This window comes from Micrasema longulum, unplaced genomic scaffold (genome assembly GCF_059751315.1).
Source record: "Micrasema longulum isolate JH-2025_06_02 unplaced genomic scaffold, ASM5975131v1 h1tg000948l, whole genome shotgun sequence".
Classification (NCBI taxonomy): Eukaryota; Metazoa; Arthropoda; class Insecta; order Trichoptera; family Brachycentridae; genus Micrasema; species Micrasema longulum.
Genome location: NW_028278139.1, coordinates 262,216 through 283,857, shown reverse-complemented (window position 1 = coordinate 283,857; position 21,642 = coordinate 262,216). Strand labels below are relative to the sequence as shown.

The 21,642-nt window shown below is 33.3% G+C and overlaps 1 protein-coding gene across 2 annotated transcripts; it reads right to left on the bottom strand.

Annotated features, from left to right (window-relative positions):
* Positions 1 to 4,023: 4,023 nt before the first annotated feature.
* On the bottom strand, positions 4,024 to 18,721 carry LOC148277968 (cytochrome P450 9e2-like). Of its 2 annotated transcripts, none has more exons than XM_088232099.1 (10): positions 18,541 to 18,721; positions 15,339 to 15,578; positions 12,975 to 13,138; positions 10,817 to 10,960; positions 9,825 to 10,030; positions 8,850 to 9,081; positions 7,741 to 7,962; positions 7,149 to 7,249; positions 6,531 to 6,699; positions 4,024 to 4,283 (listed from the first exon to the last, which is right to left on the bottom strand). In XM_088232099.1, exons 2-10 carry the CDS (start codon positions 15,554 to 15,556, stop codon positions 4,111 to 4,113), a joined length of 1,629 nt encoding a protein of 542 aa, XP_088088225.1. In that variant the 5' UTR covers positions 15,557 to 15,578; positions 18,541 to 18,721; the 3' UTR covers positions 4,024 to 4,110. The 2 variants fall into 2 exon arrangements, with proteins under 2 accessions (XP_088088225.1, XP_088088226.1); XM_088232100.1 differs by having other exon boundaries at positions 15,339 to 15,565.
* Between the last annotated feature and the right edge of the window lie 2,921 nt (positions 18,722 to 21,642).

The following is a 21,642-nucleotide window of genomic DNA, read 5'->3' as shown; positions in this document are numbered from 1 at the left end:
GGCAACGGTAAATCACTCTGGTCAAATTTTTCCCGAAATCACTACAGCTAGTACACCAATAAGCAGTCGTCCTGGTTGCGGAATATAAAAGTAACTTGAGACAAATATATTTTCGCTGCAGTGATCACCAACATCGCGGGGACTCGTCAAGGCACCGGAAGAAGAAGACTTTTATCTTCTTAATATTAATTTGTAAAAGCTTCAAATCATCGTTTAGTCATTTGTTATCAGGATGACCATCTGATTTCGATTAAAGACATCAGGCCACAAAATTGATCATGTTGTTTCTTCTGGCGCTCAAGACCGAAACATGGAAACTGTCATGTTTTAGGTTTTCGTTTTCTTTCAGCAGAGTCATCCAGTTGAAACATTAAAAATTTTCCGATAGTTTTATGCATTTCAACAAATAATTTTCACAAGCCTCGTAAAATAAGCAAAACGAGCACAAAGTAGGTAAAGGAGAGCAGAAAGTATACAATAGCATCTGGCAACCCTATGTAAATCTCATATCTCCTTTTGATGAAAATGCTCTTGGCTAAGTTGTGCTTCTTTTGCCGTTCCATCCAAAAAAGGAGGTATTTTTTTTATGTTGCGATCTGTCCTTTTGATGTTTAGCTACTTGATTTTTACATTTTCTGGGTTCATCACCAAAATATTGTTTCATTATTTGATTATCTTTTGAAAAAGAGAGTCAAATAGCGAAACATTTATCATATTGTAGATAAAATGTAAGTTGTAACCTCTCGTGAACTTGAAAATTTTAACATTTCTTATCTCATTTCAAATTCATTGTTATCTCAAAGTACGCAAAGTTAAATTGTTTTCTTATCAATGTATTCGTTAAGATTTTGATCTTGCTAGTTTTCTTTGGTTCGTAAATATTAACATTTTACATACTGTGTGAAAAAACTCCCCCGAGTCACTTTGTGGTAACCTGAGGTTAGGAAATGATGGCCCGATAATCACAGCCTCGTTTCATCTTATTAAAACTATATGTGTGTCATGATGAGGAATCTCATTACATTACATTTTTTTCTGACCAATAAATATATTGTATAGAATCGGGTTGTGGTTGAGGTGCGAACCCCACTTTACTTCAACTTGATTTCCATTTTCTAATAGTGAGTTATTTAAAACTCGTTGGAAATGGCCACTAACATTGAAATATTTGGGTAAATTATAAGAACGCTAATATTTATTTTGTAAAAGAAATAAAAAATATTCAGGGTCGGTACTCGATATATTGTTTATTTTGGAGATCCTAATGGACTAAATATTTTATTTAAAATTATCTAATACGCTTTAATATGCGATATAATATATATATATATTTTTTTTTCCTAATATGTTAATGTCTACCTGATCACAAAAAACAATCGTGGTAATATTCATAGTAGTTGCCGAGATATTAATTTATTGAGCGCAATTTGCAACGCCGGTTACATCACAGTAGCGAGCGGGTTAAACATAATGTTATTTTTATCATAAAATTCTGTGAAAACTGTAAGTATTCTTTTTGTTGTGATAATAAATATGCGAGTGTGTCCACAGATTTTACATGAATATTTTATTTAAAAAAAATTCTTAGGATATTTTGATATTATATCTCTAGTTTTTTAATTGAAAATTTACAGATTACAAAAACAGACTGTATTTATTTATTTATTAATATAACTAACGGCCGTACACAACAAAAGTAAAGTTAAACACAAAGTTAAATAATAGAAAGAAAACACTATAGAAAGAAAACACAGTTTATTGTTATGGTTAAACTCAATAAAAGTTACGTATAGTAAAAAAAGAATTGAAGAATAATTGTAAAACAGTGAAGTATAGAAGAAAAGTAGTAAATAAGAGATGCATTTTAGATTTTTATTAGGCATACAAATTTAGCAAAAATAAAAATAAATAGACTTTATATGAGTATATATTATACTTCTCCTTCTTGCGGTGCCTTATCAGGTCCCCCCAACGTTGGTGATCACTACAGCGAAAGCATCTCGGTCCAGCGCTACTCCGAGGCCAGGACAAATGCTTGTTGGATGTACTCGCCATGGTGATTCCCGGGAAAAGATGATCAGAGTGGTTTTCCGTTGTTTTTTTCTGTCGGGGTAAGCTTCCCTTAGCTGGATGGTTCTGGTATTGAGGCGCCAGAAACTCTCCTTTCATCCTCTCGTTATCTGCTGTGATCACACCGTTATGAGTGTGATCCCACTGCCCGGGGTTTGCGACGTGGACGCTAACGAGTTGGAATAGTCAGTACTGTTGCCGCTGAAATGCAACTGGGCATTTGCAGTATTTAATAGAATCACACCCTCCAGCAAGATGTGACTCACTGCAACCCTACTGACGGTTCGAACCCCATTTTATAATATAATATTGCGTTTTGTATATTATATTTTATTATATTTTATTATATTATACAATCAGACTAAATCTTTGGTTCATCGGTTATTGTTGAAAAGTCAGTAGTACGCACTTCCTATGTACAACTGAATGAGCATGAACTTTTGAATTTATTTCAACAAAATGCCTAGACTTCCATATTCCCTTCTCAAAAATGTTTTCCCTCTCTGTTGAAATAAATTTAAGTATGAAAAACTCCCTAAGGAGGAAATCCAGCCAGTCTGCAAGCATTTGGACATAATCAAACATTGTTAAGCATGAACTTGCCTGTGTACAGGCAAAATACAATTTGTTTTTAAAACAAGGCAGGAGAAATCATTATTAGCATTTCTCCACCGTCACTAAATTGTAGTCCATAGAGATTTCAATAGTATTTATATTGCAGCGTATTCGGATTATTATAATTTATTCATTAATAATTAACTTCTTGTACTTACTAACAAAATTGTATTTTGTACATTGGCAGGCTAATTACCACTCGATTTGGTAATAGCATGATCTAGGCAGAAACGGCAAGTATGTCATCTTTAAGCCAGTAGTGACAACACCGCTTGCTTCTTGGATACTTGACTTTACTGTAGGAAGACATCGACAGTGCTATTTATGAAGACTTCGGAAACTGTTCTAAGGATCCTTGATAGGTGAAAAAAGCTTTTCTCACAGCAAATACAGAATTGATACGCATCTAACTGGTGATATACAAGTACATTGAGGTTTATCCGAGCGAGGATATCATGGACATTTATGTAGTAAAATGTTGTTTCGTGCAGAAATATTAAACCTGCCAAAACCTTCCTTTACTCTTATTTGAAAATATGAAACTAATCTTTATCATCTTTGCCGTCTCAATCCTAAGGATTGGTTTGCAGCAAAGTCCTGCATCTCGTTCTTCACTGGTCTCTATTATCTGCAGCCCTCTTTAGCCATGTATATGAAGCGCAGTTCAAACTCTCACACACTTGTTCCAAATACTTCCGTCGGGGACACCCTCTGTAATTTGCCCCCTCAGCCATTCTCTTTATTATGTCACGCAGGAGACCTTCATGGCAAATAATGTAGCCTATCCATTGGACTTGCCTCTCTGAGATGGTTTTGATCAAGTGCCTCCCTTCTTCTAAGAATCTATTTTGCTGAGAACCTCGTCATTAGTGATGTGGTTTCTCCAGGAAATTCCTGATATTCTTCTGTAGCACCACATCTCAAAGGCCTTAGTTGTACATCAATATGCTCCATACATATGTCTTGGCAAGTTGCTTGTGGAGTTTAAGGTTTATATTATTTGACTCCACAATCTTTAATTTTTTGTTGAACGCAAGCCTTGCTTGATGTATGCGGCAGTCGACTTCTCTTTTTGTTCTACCATCTCAGGTGATCCTGCTTTCGAGAAAAACTCTTTCGCGTTTTTCAGAGTTGCTCCTGACATTAGTGCATTTATTTGCTGCTCATTACTTTGGTTTTATCTAGACGATCGTAATAACTAATAAGCTGTAGTTTGGCGGTCTTGATCTGTAACCAGGATACGTATGTTTATCCGTTTTTGTTTGTTTAACTGCTTTGTAAGTTAATACACTTATACGTAATAAATATTATATAATAGACACATTATTAAATAAATTCTTTGTTTTCATACAACTTTTATTCCAGTATAAAACATACTAGCTAAACAACAGTAAAGTAAAGTAGAACTCTTGACAAAGTATTTGACTAATTCTTGTTCCTCGGCTGAAGACCCAACCAGAAACCATTTTCGGAGTGCATTATGAAAGTGTTCCTCGCCAATTTCAGAGGAATGGTTGTCGTGGGAGTAGTCACAATATTAAAATGGGCCAGAATATGGAAGATCACGACTTTGGCTTCAAGTACAGCAAAACGGGCGCCTGAAAACAAATATTATTTATTGGCAGAAATCCACCACAGTAAGGAATTTTCAGGAATCCTGGTATTTACAAAGTTTATGATATTGGCTTGTAAGTTATATCTTTACCCGTTTTTTTTTATTATTTATTTTTGGAAAATTACAATAAATTTGACTTGAAACAAACAAACAAACCGTAACGCCGTTTCCCCGTAAGGGTAGGCAGAGAGGATAGAACACCACATCACTCTTTCTTTATTTATTTATTTGACACTTTATATACATATACAATAAATATACATATAAGGGCGGGCATATTGCCTTAAGTCAATTTCTTCCTACCTACCCAAACCATTCTGTTTAAGAAGATTATAAATACATGGACATATTGAATCTTACAATTTTATACAAAAATTAAAAGCAAAGATTTAGAAAAATAAATATATCTAAAAAAAAAAAAAATTAACACTACACTATGAAGAGAGTAGAGGGGATAGGAAGGAAAGAAGAAGGATAAAGAACAATGAAATATTTAGAAAGTGACATTTCAATCTTGACCACATAACCGAGTATCGCCCGCAATTACACTGGCTCAGTATCAGGCATAGAAGAAATATTCACATTCTATCACTTCTTCACAATCCCACTTCCGACTTCGCCTGTTTATCTGAGAGAGCTCTTCCAACCTCTTTCACAACACGGACTATCTCTTCGTTCTAGTAACGAGAGAACCCTTTTAATACCCAGTCATCGCTCTAATTTTCTTGCCTCCTCTTTAACAGTAGTAGCCGCTCGATTGTGGAATAATCTACCCACTAACGTTAGAGACGCCAAAGTCAAGATTGAAATGTCACTATTTAAATATTTAAATTCTTCCTTTATCCTTCTTCTTTCCTTCCCATCCCCTCTCCTCTCTTCATAGTATAGTGTAATTTTTTATATTTTTTTATATATTTTTATTTTGTTAATCTTTGTTTTTTATTTTTGTATAAAATTGTAAGATTCAATATATCCATGTATTTATAATTTTCTCAAACTGAACGGTTTGGGTAGGTAGGAAGAAATTGCCTTAAGGCAATATGCCCGATGTTATATGTATATATACTGTATATGTATATAATGTGGCAAGTAAATAAAAAATCTAATTAGATTACATCGCTTTCTCTCAAATGATTACAGACATCTACCGAAAAAATATTCCACAAATCACAACTTATGACACCAAAGCAATTATGCGCTAAAACAAATCTCGCTTACAGATTCAAAAACTATTCTCACTTAAACGAAGGATAAATGATATGATCACTAGATCCTTAACACAAAGACTACTTAAACACATACAAACTAATTCCACTTTCGGACAGAGGGATTTTTAGTATTATGCAATTAAAATGTTTAACCTACTTTTACTGGCCATTAAAACAATTAGTAACGAGAAAATGTTCAAAAAGGCTATAAAAAAAGTGGAGCTGGGTAGAAGTAAAATGGATTGTCTCATGCGCCCAAACCAATATCTGAATCAACTGGTCCACAAATACATAGGTTATGTTATATTTTTGTTCTTTTATTGTGCGTTTTATAATATAAATAATATTGGTTAACATAAATGAAATATAAACATAAATACGCAATGTATAAAACTCTCTGAATATTTTGTTAATTATCTCTGTAAATTATGTCTTCTTTGTATATTCTTACATGTAAAAAGATTTTTTTTCAAAAATGTTTATATTGTTAAGTGTTCTCGGCATGGGTAAGGTCATAAAATTTTCATTGATAATCTTTGTTTATTATGTGAAAAAACATTAATAAATAATTGTGTTATATATTATACTTGTCTCAGGGTACTCGATATTTTGTCATTTTTTATGATCCTGATGGAAAAACATTTAATAAAAAAATATCTAATATACCTAAATATGTGTGTTAGATGAAGGAGTATAGATGTTCAAATATAGGCAAAATGGTTTCAACTATCAAATATCTAAATTTAGTAAATGGGGTCTAGAATCCCAACCGTCCATGCGCTCTGTAGCTGCAAGACGTGTTGGGATATTTATTTATTGTACAGCGCCCTTGAGGTGATTTTCACAAAATGGCGCTATATAAATTATCCAAACATTATTTATTATTATTATTATTATTCATCTATGTTGTAATATGTAATTATTAATAACTCCCTAAGAAGTTAAATCCAGTCCTTGTCTACGAAAATTTGTTTTTGGACAAATTACAAACATTGTCAGTCCCAATTCAAAAAGGTTCTTACCAATACAGAATCTTGGACCAATGCCAAATGGGATAAAGGTAAATGGCGTCAGGGAAGTCTTGTTGTCATCAGAAAATCTTTCTGGATCGAATTTCTCTGGATCTGGGTAGTACCGGGCATCGTGATGAATGGAGTATGTTGGAATCCAAACGTCATCACCCTTTTTTAACTGTTATAGGAATTGAAAATTAAGTTTAATGATTATTATATTTTAAAAACAATACATTCCAGGTTTCAAAATTTATCTACAAAGTAAAATTAAGTTTTCTGTTTGAAACAAAGAATATGCATTCAATTTTTTCTTTTAAACTTGTTCAATTATACGTAGCCGATGAAAAGTATGTAATGTTTATGCAAATATACTCATTTTTGTACACAAATATAGATTTTTCTTTGTGGACAGTTGAAGACAACTCTGTTAAATTTCCACTTTAATCGGGGCCCCGCGGTGCTATTTTTAACCGAGCCGTAACAATTCTTTTATCTCGCGTATTTTGTATGTAAATACGCAAGATGAAAGCTTTTTCTACGGCGACTACAAATTAATCAATTTTGAGAAGTTTAATTTACGTTAAATTAGGAATATGTATATTGTTTATGTGTTTTTATTATTCTCACATGGTATTTTGTTTGACTTGAACTATTGGGTGGTGGCAGAGTGAAGGATGTAGCACACAGCCTGTCCAAGTGGCCATCTGGAGGCCATTTTCTTAAAGTTTCTGAAAACAATTTAACTTTATCAGTGTCACATCCCATTTCCAATAAATTATAATATTTTTCACAAAATAAATACATGATAAGGCAAAAATACGCATAAACAATAACGAAACGAATATCTCATTAAAAAAATATACCTCTTGTGCTCGGTATTGGGTTAAAATATTGATAGCTATAGTACATATTGAAGAATGACATTACTGATTATTTAAGCGAAACGGTATATTTAACAGAAATACTTCTAGCGTATGCGGGGACCCGAACTAGGAACTACAAGCGAGGCAAAAATTTGACTTAATACAGAAATATTACATTGTGATAGTGCTCTAATTATCCCCTTTGTGTCACGTATTTTCAAAAGATACCTTTTTTACGTTATACTCAAGCAAACAGAAAATGCAACACTCAATAAAGTCTCAACGAGCATAAATTAAAATTAAGCTGGCTAGATATAAGATTTATCAACAGGTGAAACATTAAGAAAAATTCATACCTGACACAACCATGTCAATGTATTTCATTTTCATCAGCTCTGAATAGTCTAGGTTTCCATCGGTGTTTGCGAGAACAGCATCTATCTCTTCTTGGAGACGAACTTGGATATCAGGGTTTAAAGAAAGCTCGTATGATATGAAGCAGAGAAGAGAAGAAGAGGTATCGAAGCCCGCTAGTAAAAATGCCATTGCTTGAGCGGTCAGATCATCATTGGTCCATTCTGAAAAATTGATTAATGGTTATATAAGTAGAAAGGAAACATAACGTAGGAAGAAAACTTATCTATCGTACGCATAAAAGGAAGATCACTTCAAGGGAGGTAACATCAAATATTTATTTAGAGCGGCTGCACACAAAACTAAAAATTTGAGAATGGATTTTCGAAGCCTTACTGTTATCGTCATTAGTTCATGTCCACTCTTTAGAGAATATGGTGTCCACGAAGATCCTTCAGGCATCTCTGTCAACTGCCAGCTCCTGTACATCTTATCATATCATGTTCGCGTCCCGTAGTTCTGTCATGAATTGCCGACGAACAGTCAGCAGTAAACGTCCAGGACATTGAGAACCTGATGCCATGTAAAGTAGGCAAGCGTGGTTGAGGCTCTCAGAAGGCATCCGCAGCACATGGCCAAGCCGATCGTATCACCTCCGCTTGATGACAGTAGTGTTATTCAATAATACAATTCATAAAAATATTTATCGTTCTTAGTGACTTATTGTCTGATGGGTGTCTTGGTGGTGGTGGCAAGCCCGTACTGTTGACCAGTTTTAAATAGACTTATTAAAACTCAATTAAGCTTTTTTAGGATTTTTACCTGTCTTGCGAGTTAAAAACTCTCACCCTGATTTTTAATCTAAAATAGATAACATAGGTATAAAATATACGTCTTTGTGTTCTATACTGCTGGATAAAGGCCTCTTCCAAACGTTTACCCTCTTTTCTATTGCCCTCTTTTACCATTCATGTTCCACCGGTTATGGAGATAATGTCACCGGTCTATCTTTTCACTTTCTATTTCACACACGCCGCTGTATTGTTCATTCTGCATAAACACAGAAACCACAAGATTAATGTGTATTCTGTATCATATTTTTAATAGTTACCTCTTTTAGCAGCGTCTTGTCTGATGGGCGCCTTGTTGATGGTGGCAAAACCAGTGTCGTCAGCTACCGAGGGCTCGCCTTCGTGCTTGAGGGACCCCTGGCGGGCCATCATTAGCAGCTGGATCATGTCTGGTCTGTTGACTTGACCGGCCTCCCGAGTCGCCATGGTGTCGTGTACGAGGTTTCGGAAAAACGAAGCCACAGGGGGCGAGAATAGGGGTATTTTGAAAAACTAGAAATAGATAATGAAAGTATTTGTTTAAATTGAATATGCAGATAAATGAGCTATTAAGAAACAAAAATATGAATGGAGAACTCAGGTATTTTAGAAAATGGAAATAGATGGACACAGAAAAGAGGTATTTAGAAGAGTAAACATGAAAAGAGAAAGGATGCTTAGGAAACTAGAAATGAAGAGAATTTAAGTATGTAGAAAAGTAGAGACGAATAGAGAATTCAAGTAATTAGAAAAGTAGAAATAAAAATAAAACAGAAGAATATTGAAAACTAGAAATAAATAGACTACAGAAGTATTCAGAAAAGTAAGCATGAAAAGAGAATAGAGGTATTTAGAAGAGTAAACATGAAATGTGAAAACAGGTATTTTTAGGAAACTATAAATTAATGAAGAATAGAGGTAATTAGAAAAATAGAAATCGTAAAGTAGACATAAAGAGGGAATAGAGGTATAAGGGCAAACATGAAAAGAGAAAATAAGTATTTTTATGAAACTAGAAACTGAAACAAGTTTTTAGAAAAGTAGACATGAATAGAGATAAACACTTAAAACATATTGTAAATAGTAATATTAGCCGGTTTGAAACATTGATTCAATCAATAATTTATAATAATATATGAAGTAAATGTTCAAAATTTTTCTAGACTTTCAAAAATTTTCGAGATGATAAACATTATAATTTCAAATTGATTTCTGAAGTATATTTAAAAAGACATATTTACAAATATAACGTATACCTTCATAACTTTAGGTATGGATCCATACCCAAGGAATTTAAGGAACTGTACTCCGCTGAAGTCTGTTGCCTTTTTTCCCATCAAGTAAAATTTATTACTTTGTTCTTCCAAAGAATTCACTTTCATCCCGAAAGCTGTGGATGCGATTACATCATTTGTGTATCTCGTAAAAATGTCTTTCATTTCTACCTCCACGTAGCCAACATCTATAAACAATCATTAAAAATATTAGAACCCAGAAAAAAATACGACTCGTTGTCAACAATGAAATCACAGTGATTTCAATCAACAGTGAAAGGCTGAATGTTACACACTACGTAAAGTGGCCACTTACACCAGCCGTTGACAGATAGTAAGCTCTGCAAATGCTTAAACCTCCATATTTTTCAATAGGTTTATCTTTGATACTGATATTAATCCCATCAGGGAAAAATCCAGAAATTTTCATCAATATTGTTAAGAGGTTTTGCGGTGTCAAAGAAATTTGATGAATAGATATTTTAACACAGATTTTCTGTCATTCTCTCGCAGATGCTTCCCCGACATTTTGCCCCAATAGTCGGACTGATTATGTCTAACTTAAATCGTCAAAATCGGTATTTTGTGTTCCGCTTTCCGCACCCCAAAACTAAAGTGATTTAGTTTATTTTTGATAAATAACGTCAGAATAAAATTTCGTGAATCGGTACCTTTTCCGTATTTCAAAATTATTTATTAAATTTGTTTACTGTACACTCGAGGACGGCAGACAAAACTGGAAGCTCTTTTGGGTTTTTGGATGGTCCTAGCTCCCATAAAAAACAATTTAAAAAAGCAAAACCCTGGAGATAGAAAATATCTATATTTTGTAAAGAAATCATTGCTTCAGTGCCATAATCCAGGGAGAAAATACGAAAGAACGTTTGAATTAAAAAAGTCAGACTGCGTCTTCTCTTAATAAAGAATAATTCTATTTAACCGAGTGAATTTGAGTGATTAATAAAAAAATAAACCTTTGGCTGGGGATTCTTTGGCTTTTCTTTGAAAGTACAAAACACTTTGCTGGGCGCACTCGACTATCATGGGAAACATATTTTTCATTTTAGATCCAGTGTATGCGGGGCTCATGGATACTCGCATGTCTCTCCATTTCTGACCTGGAAAATACTAATTGTTTCACTTAAGTGTTCATTAATATTCCCCACCCTTGACCAGCTTGGAGTTTACGAGTCGAGCTGATTTGTGTGTATTATAATGAACTGTTTGACCTCTTTTCTTGGACCACAACAGGCCAGAAGGCCCAATTCCAGTGTTGAATTACATCACAATACACCCAGGCTTGAGAAAAATCACATTAAATAATTAATAAGTATTAGATTGTTGCTCAATATTTGCGAGAAATATGCAATTGACAACAATATGATATACAATGTCAAAAAATCTGCCTTACATATATTTAAACACAAGACGTCATTTTCTGAATTTGTGCACCTATCACCACCTGTATTCCTGGACAAGGCAAATAAAAGAAAATAGCAGTTTTTAAAAAAAAGGAAGAGAAGAAAAAAAAAGAAAGTAATTAAAAATGAAAGTTAAAAAGTTTACTTCATGGTTTATATAAATATTAATAAAAAAATATATAAATATTAATAAAAAAATATATAAAATTAAAAATTAAAAATTTAAAAAACAATTATACATACAAGAGTTAAGAGTTAAAACAAAAGTGAAGAACCAATCATTATCTGAATTTTTAATAGTTAATTATTTTTCAAAACACAGGACTTGATCATCAGCGGCGTGGTATAAAATAAATCTAAATCATCACTGTATTGATTTGCAAGTCGCTGCATGCGAATAATCGGTGAATTCAATGAATAATTAGTACCATGATGATGACTGTAAAATAAAAAATTAAGTCTTGTTGGTCTATGTGGAATACGAAAAATTATTAAAGCTAACAGTTATTTAATATTATTTTATTTTTTCTCTTAACTGTGTTACATGTTCTCTCATTATATTTGTGAAAAACTTCAACTGAATGTATGCACTATTTTTTTATATTTTATTTTCTTATATGACAACTGCTGTTTTTCCTAAATAAATGAATAAAAAATATAACCTCAACATTGGTAGGCAAAAACGTCAACTACGTTACGAAGTGGTTTTACCTCCACTCGATTTCCTTTTTCAGGATTTTTATTTGCCATCAAGTCAAAAACACTCGACAAACCAGGTTTTATTATAAAGCAGGTTGAATGATCAAGATATGTTGCGTTTATTGTACCAAGGTTTAGCTCTATGAACCGTTAAGGTGGATAATGGATTGATCGTTTATGTTATCTAAAAAAGTGATACCATTATATTTACCCACCGTTAAACTACTGGGAGTCATCCTTAGTTCTAACCTTTCTCTTGACGCTCAAATTAGTTGAACGATAAGTTCATGCTTTTACCAGCTGAGACAGATTAAATGCATACGCAAAAATTTGCCAGTTGATGCCGCCCGTCAATTAATAAATGCGTATGTAGTGTCTAGAGTCGATTATTGTAATGGTATCTACGCAGGCCTACCAATGAATAAAATAACTCGCTTACAGTCTGTATTGAATGCCGCAGCGAGACTTATTTTTGAAATCTCTAAGTTCAGTCATATTACTCCACTACTTCGGGAATTACACTGGCTACGTTTACCACAGAGGGTGGAATACAAACTCTGTTGGCTTATGTATAAGTCACTGCACAACTCTGCTCCAGAATATCTAAGGGAACTCTGCATTCGAGACGAACTAGCTGACAGACGTCTTACGCTTAGATCAGCTACATCAACGTCGAAAGGAAAAGTTATTATACCTCTACGCAAACAGCGCACTAAATTCGGCGAACGTGCATTTGCGGTCGCAGGCCCTACGGCATGGAATGCTCTCCCAGCAGAGGTCCGAAACTGTGAGAGTGAAGTGATGTTTCGGAAGAAACTTAAAACCGACTTGTTCTCTCAATCATTTGAATAAATTCTTAGCATGTGGTGACATTATTTTTCTTAAATTAAAAAGTTCAAATTAAATGTTTATCGTTATACAATCATTTTGTAAAGCGCCCTTGGGGTATTTTATTACGAAAGTGGCGCTATATAAGTTATCCAAAATTATTATTATTATTTTGTATTTATACCTCTCAAGAAGAACAGATTTTTCCCAAATAGGGGATCTGCTTCCTCATCCATAAATATTCTGTGGTCGATAAAATTATCGAATTCTTTCACTCCAATTTGTTTTATTAATTCCAAATCCCGGAGGATTACAATTTTGTTTCGGAAGGCATAAAAACCTACATATCTGGAAATAAACACATTGATATTAGACAAGTACTGGTATCATTGGATGATAAAATATCAATACAGGAGAGACTATACTAATTGTATAATTAATGCTGTAAAAATTAATTCATATTCATTATAGAAGAAAAATTTGAGATAAAGTGCTGCTGTTAAAATATTAAATAATGTTTTTGATAGCCTCGAACTGAATTTTATATATTTTTTTATGACACAGTGTTTTTTTATAGAAGAAATATTTGCGTTCCTATAATTTACGCAAATATTTAATTTTGAAGTCCATTTTCAACGAATTGTATATAACTCACTATTAGAAAATGGGAATCAAGTTAGGACAGAGTGGAATTCGAACCACGGACCTTCGATCCTTGAGTCCGAGACACTAGCCACGGGACCACAGTCCGATTCGAGTGTTGATAAACCGCCTTCTCTGCTAATTCTATCAGTTCAAACCTGATTCAAATTAAGCCATGTACTCACTTATTCCACGGCTCCACATGTGAACAAACCAACAAGGAAATAATATAGATTTGTTAAATTTATCTATATTGAAATTTAAGTCGATACTTTTTAAGCATTTATCTTGCAAACTTTAATGGTAAAGTATGTGCTATACTGCCTCTAGCACTGATTACCTCAATACATAGAATTAAGAATAGTCCTGAAACCGCAGACGCACATCAAACAGAAGGCGAATAAACTACTCATAAATGAGTAGGTTTACGTTTTGACCCATTAGTTTCTTTGTAGACGTCGCTCAGTACGCAATTTCTGATTTGAATTCAAGTATGCCGTGTTGCGTCCTTTTAAAGTGTAGAAATACTGCTAGGATCTTAAAGAAACAGGATGGTATCACACTTCATGTGTAATTAGCAAACGAATGTTTAAGTAGCAAATGCATTACTTAAAATTTGAATTTGCATCTGTCAGATTGTCGAAGAAACAAAATGGAAATTTCGTTAGTGTTGCCAGGGTGGTATTTTTTTTACCCTACTTTGCTCATCTAATAAGAGAAGTAATGAAAATTGAATCTCTGATTAAACAACTCTGTGGTGGACATTAGACCGACATTATCTTCAAAACATCAAATATTATTTAACATAATATAAAAATATGTAAAATAAAATTTGTTTTATATTTTCAGTTTAAAATTCACTAATTCAATAACTCTTATTAAATGACCCTTTACTTATCTACTCTGTTGTGTCAATTAATACTTCCACGTGCACAATAAAATTTTAGAGAAATTAACGGATTGCTTTTTTTTACCTTACATTTGTATTATGATTATTTTTTTCCCATCGTGCAGCATTACGCGGCGACATCACGAATGCGCGCGGCGAAGGTAGAACACAGTAGAGGGATTATTGAACACAGTCCGATGTATTCAAATATGATCCTACGCTCTTTCTGGACTATTCTTAATTCTATCCCTCAATATACATTATGATACATTGCCTGCCTCTCCAAAACTATATCTTTTTTGTCTTCCGTTATTTTGTCTTGTATGTTAAAGTTATAGGTGAAAGTGTTGGTGATAATTTTTTTTCCAATCTAAGTGAAATTTTTTTAAATCATGTTGTTTATAAATACAAGTATTTTTGTGTTTTGTTTTGGTATTTCAAAAAACATACTTTGTAAAGTTTTAAATAATAAATAAGCATCTAAATTTGTTTCAACAAAGATGGATCTTTCGTCGTCCATTCGTCCTACGTGATCAAACCATCTCAGAGACCCTTTCTTAATCTTATCAATTAAACTTGACTCAGATTTACACTCTCGCCTGATTTCATCATTCGTAACCCTGTCATACATTGATTTCCCACACATTCATTTAAGAGATCGCATTTCAACCGCGTTCACTCGGCTTCCATCCTTCCTCTGCCAGTTCCATGTTTCACTTCCATACATAAGTGTTGGGACTAAAACTCCGTTGTGCACTGCCAGTTTATCTTCGATTGACATATTTTTATTAGAAATTACTGTGCTTAGTGCTCCGTTCATTTTGTTTCCCGCATTCACTCTTCTTTCAATATCTTTTTTTACTCTTCCATCTCTTGAAAACATGCTTCCCAGATACACATATATCACAGCCTTTGTTTATCTGGTTCTTATTCGATTATGCGTAGTGACGCAAGTCAAAAAAAATGTGTTTACTTGGTTCATCGCAATAACAAAGGGTAATAATTAATATAACTTACTTTTCATCGGAATGTTTGTTGTACGTTTTATAGACTGCTTCTATGAAATGTTCCTTTCCAAGGAATATGTTCCACATGTGTCCAAAGAATGGAATGGTTGACTCTATTGATTTGACACCCCTTCTCTTGAAGTGACCATTCAGCCAGTGTCCATAGTACAAAATGGAGGCTAAAATTACCACCACCAAAAATATCCAATCCCAAAGGTTCCACGCCATTTTGTAACACTGAAAAGATCACCTGCATACAATATAATACGGGTTATTGCGTCATTGTACAGGGGACAGCATAGCATGTGTGAGTATAAATGGGGCATTCACGTCGTGATATGACATTCTTGAAGGAGTCAAACAAGGATATGTAATTATAATAATAAAAATACTTTATAGTTTTATTCCACTTTTATTTATATATTTTTTTTTTACCAGCGACCGGGTTTCGTTGTGACCGACATCGTCAGACTGATGGGAAACTAAACAAATTTCTGTGTTATATACAAGTGCAAGCAGGGGTTGTAAATCATGATTTTATATAATTATGTAAATAAAATGTATACAAAATCTTATACTGTATATGTATGTAAAATCAATATATTGCTGCTCTTACTATGTGTTCAAAATTGATGTTGAAGATGTTTTTTACATTGACTTAAATTTATTTTCTTATCTAAAGATTCTTTAAAGATTCGTCTCATCGTTTCTTTGAATCCCTTAAATGTGTATATTTATGTTTTTCCTTTTTAAAAAATGTTATTATTATTTTATTTATTTTTACATCTGAGCATGTTTTTCATTCTTTATTTTAATTACTTTTACAAATTTTCTTCATTTTTTTACTTTAATTTAATTTTTTGAATAACTTCTTTTTATGTTTTTTTTCCTTCTCTTTTTTGTACATTAATTAATAACCTTACATATAATTACTTTATAATACGGAAACTTCGCTGGTCCATTAGATTTAAGTCTAACTGTGTAAAATATAAAACTTTGTAACTGTATTGTATGTTTCCTAAATAAAATAAAAAAAGAAAAAAAAATAAAAAAGAATTGAATGTATTTAAACAAAACTTATATTCTTATAATTGTTATTACCTTATACTTAAATGATTTTAATTTAAATTCTTTTATTTACATAATTATATAAAATCATGATTTACAACCCCTGCTTGCCCTTGTATATAACATAGAAATTTGTTTAGTCTCCCACCAGTCTGACAATATCGGTCACGACGAAACCCGGTCACTGGTAAAAAAAAATAAAAAAATAAAAGTGGAATAAAACTATATAGTATTTTTATTATTATAATTAAAATGCAGCTCCACCAAGAAATGTCAGTAGAAAAACTCAATATATTAAGGATATGTGATGTCCCCATGTCCCTATCGATAACTGGATGAAAAAACTGAAAGAATTAGGAATAGCAGTAAAAATTGGTAATTTAACTGTCAATTGTATTTTGTATGCTGATGATGCCGTGCTTCTTGCTAGCAACATGCAAAGCAACATGCATGCAAGAAAAGTGATTTGTTAATGAAGGCTGATAAATCGAAAGTATTGGTTTTTGAAAGGAACAAAAGTATAACTAAATGTAAAATCAGTGTGAGGGGAGATATTCTAAATCAAGTAGAAGATTTTACGCATGTGGGAAGTACGTTTACTAGGGATAGAAAGACTGAGAAAGGAGGGTGAGTGCCTGGAACAGGGTGAATGGTGCACTTAAATTTACTTGGCAAACAAATGTTTGTCGTCGGAGGAAAAATTAGCAGTTCGCAATGGATTTCTGGAGCCTGTATGGGACCGAAGTATGGGATTGGAAAAACAATAAATGAAGTCAGCTGAATGCTGTCGAAATTAGATTTCCTCGGGCAAATGTGTGGTAAAACGATGCATGATATGTGCACAAATGTCAAGATCCGTGCATCATGTAAGGCTGAAACTAGCATCATCGACAAAATCAAGAAAGGAGTGTTCCTTTAGTTTGGACATGTGGAGCGAATGGACAGCAAAATAACGCCTAAAAGGATTTGCCATGCGAACGTTGATGGTTATATAAAACGAGGAAGACCGAGAAAGACATGGCACACAAATCCAACAAATACATGCAACAAATAAATAAGAGAAAATGTATCAAAAGTCGGAATAATCGGCGTGCGTGTATGAGAAGATCTATAAATATAGAGGAAGTGAGGTCTGTATGTAAAGACAGAGTGATATGGCGTACTATCCTCTCTGCCTACCCCTACAGAGAAATAGCGTGATGGTTTGTTTGTTTTGTTCATTCGTTTTGAAAACATCACATTTTGAAATTGATTAGTAATAATAAATATTTTCTAAAATTTGTATTAAATTTGAAGAACTAATTTTGTGGTTATTCATCAGAACAAAATAAATAGCAAACTACTGTGTTTTTAACCATTTATTATTTAAAATATTACAACAGAGATGAAGAACATTTGAGAGAAGGTAATATGGAAGTCTGAAATTAAATGTAGGTAATATGGAAGTCTGAAAATATGAAGAAGTATAGAAATTGAAAAAATAATATTTTCAGGCGTTGCCTAGTATGTAGGTGAAATAATTCAATTAGATGAATCTCACCCGCATAAATAAAGGTTTCAGCTCTTTAACTTCACAAACATCAACAGATGAAAGAATTGAATATGGATGTTCAAATATAGGCAGAATGGTGAATGTTACACAGTGTGTAAAGTGGCCACTTAAACCAGCCATTGACAGGTCATAAGCCCTGTAGATGCCTAGACTTCCATATTACCTTCTCTCAAATGTTCTTCATCTCTGTTGTAATATTTTAATATAAACAGCTCCCCAGGGAGTTGAATCCAGTCCTTGTCTACAAAAATTTGGACAAACTCAAAATATTGTTGATTTATTATTTATTTTTTATACCAACCGTTTGAAAGCTACACAAGCTTCTTTATCACCGTATACATTATATTAGTTAAGTATACCTTGGTTGAATGGGAAAAACAAAGTTGTTTATGTGTATTTTATTATATATGTTATCATTTAAATACCAAAATCATCAAGCATGTTAATAAAATGCATTAATGTCACCTTTTTTTATTACACCCCTTTTCTATGCAAATAAAAGACATATTGTTTTTATCGTTGTTTTCGATTTGTGAAAATACCTTGTTATTACAGTTACATAATCAAGTTTAATGAAATATATTATATTTACCTTTAACTTCTTTTTTCTAATCACATTGAAATTTTCACTTTTCTTCAATTAATATTAAACAAACTGCTAAATAGCTACTAAAACTTAACAACTCCCCATTAACGCAACGAATTTTTCGAAATGCTAAGTCTCTTTTGTTTCATATTGTCTGTATTCTCCTCTTTAGTTGATTATTTACATTGTTTAAAGAAATTTGTTTACACAGTAATTGAGAGCAATTCATGAGATAAGGTTTTATCTGAATTCTGTACTTAGAGTCCGCACATACATTAGGAGAGAATGCAAGTAGAACTACATAGAATAGAATAGGTACATAGAATTATAATTTGGATAGCAACAATAAAATACTTCATTTTAATGAAACTTTCATTTATCTAATAAAAATATTACGTTAGCTTACTTTTTACACCTAACAAATGTCGCGACATGGTTTGATGATCTTGGTTTTTAAAATCTTCCCCTTTAACATACTGTGTGAGAAAACTCCCCCGAGTCGCTGTATGGTAATTTGAGGTTAAGAAATGATGGCCTATCGGCCTCGTGGTCTAATGGTCAGCGCGTTTGCCTACCATGCACTGGCGGCTCCTGACCAAAAACATGGGCAGTGAATTTCTTTACATTTTGTCAACTTGTATATTGAGAATAATAATAAAATAATAATATGACAAGTCTGACGTGATAAACGGGCAATAGTATGACAGATGACAGCCCGCGCATCGGAACCAGGAATGCTAAATTCGCCTAACATTATACAGACGTCATTACGCATGTTCAAAGTGACATTGCAAACGAACTTCAAATCTGCGCATGCGTTGGCAATGCCCGGAGTATGTATATTATCTTCTCCCTCTAACGCACGATTCGCCGGTATGAAGCGTTGTCTATCTCGCTCAAATGACGATCTTAGGAGAAATCACATATTTCGAACAAATTTAGGATGAAGAATTGTGCAAAACAGAACAGAACATGGACGATTGCGCGTGCGTAGACAAAATGAGAAAATCGTCCGCTAGAGTCGATCTCGCTAGATCTTTTGGTGCTAGTATTGAATATTATGATGTTTACGAGTATATTATTGCAACAAATCCCTGTTTCTTTGTACCTATAAAATATTTTTACCATCAATAAAATTACTATGTAAAAATATTTCCACATATTTTTACATGGCAGTGCACTGCACTTATGCACACACTAAGGAACCGCCTCTGCTACCATGCATGAGGTCTCGAGTTCGATTCCCGACATAATTTAAATAAAATATTTATTTGAAAGGGTGTTTTCATACTAGAATACGAGTATTTCATAGTCCCTGGACTGGTACCTGAAGCGTAAGACTGATCATCTTACCTTTATGTAACAAAAAAAGAGATCAAGATCTGCTGCGATTGGTGTACCAATGCAGTGCCGTATGCACCATTAGGTGCAGAAAGAGAATAATGATGATGATCTGAATTAATGAACAATAAGTTTCACGTTCAAATAATGACCAATTCTTTTTCGTTGAATATTCATGTTTTTTAACAAGATAACGTCTGTTTTGGTTTCACTGCGTTTTAGTAATATAAAATATAACGCTACAAATTACTAAGCAGTTACTTACTAGTCAGTTAGTTAAAACGAAATGCCGATTATTCAACTCTTGTATAATGCCAGTACTCCTATATGGGTGCGAATCTCGGCACCTTACCAAAGCTCAAAACACCAAACTTCTGGGTTTTGAGAGTAAATGCTTGAGAAGAATATTAGGTAAAAGGTGATTCGATTTTATAACTAACATTGAAGTCCGAGAACGGATGCAGTAGCCTCCTATAACGAGCGTCTTGAGGATGCGGTGGCGGACCTGGCTTAGACACGTGCAGCGCATGCCTCAGGAGAACCTAAACCCAAGTTGCCTCTTCTTTAAACCTGCGGGCTCACGCCGTCCTGGAAGGCCGTCAATGACGATCTTTAGAATTTATTCGACGGAATTAAGGGGCGCTGGATTGACGTGGTAAGAGGCAAAAATGCTGGCTGGCGATAGGGTCTCCCGGAGGCAACTGGTGATGTCCACATGCTCCACTTAAGAGCGGATGTGGAAAAGAAGAAGAAGAAGATGATTAACTTAAATATTTAATTTTGAATTTTGAGGGCAGTTTTCAACGAGTTGACTCGTAAATAACTCACTAGTAGAAAATGGGAATCAAGTTAGGGTAGAGTGGGATTTGAACCACGGACCTTTGATCCGTGAGTCCGAGACACTAGCCACAGGACCACAACCCGACTCAAATTATTTTTTATACTATGTTCTAGTTACAGTAGTTGGTATTTATAGTAATTCATGCGCATATATACACATACATAAATGTATGCATAGATTTTATTTATTTATAAATTTATTGCAAAAAAATAAATAAACATACTTAATAACAGGGAATCTAAATAAAACCAATTAATGTAAAATGAAAACGGAGTGTTCTCTGTTTATGATAGTCTCCATCTAACATGGCACAGCCTGTTCTAAGATGGAGATTTTTTATCTTTAGAGCGTAAGTAGTCCTATACCAATAAAACAATAACATAAAAAAGAAAAACTAAAACTACTTTATTATAAATGCCTAGCTAATCAAATGTAAGAAATTAAAAATCATTAATATACAAATATAAAGTATTATATGTGCCAAAAATACATGTTCCTTAAACATAAATAATATAGTATAATCTATGATAAAACAAATATAAAGCAATGAAATACATAAAAATATAAATAATATGTGTACCAATTATATAAAGTACTACGTTTATTGATTTACATATATTTTTCAAAAAAATCTCTCGCTACACTATTAATATGTGCAGTTATTTTTATTTTAAAATTCGTTTTACATTTTGAGTCTTTCATATTTGGCAATAAATCATTAAATATTTTTGGAGCAATTATATTGTACTGCTTTTTGCCAAAGGCGGTTGATACAAATGGGACAATACAGTTAATTTGTGTTGCTGAAAGAGTGTTTATATTCTGTTGGGTTCTTTTGACCTCACTTAATTTATCATAAAATTTAAGTAGTAGGCACCTTACAAACAATTGTCTTACATCCAATATCTTTAACTCAGCGAATAGAT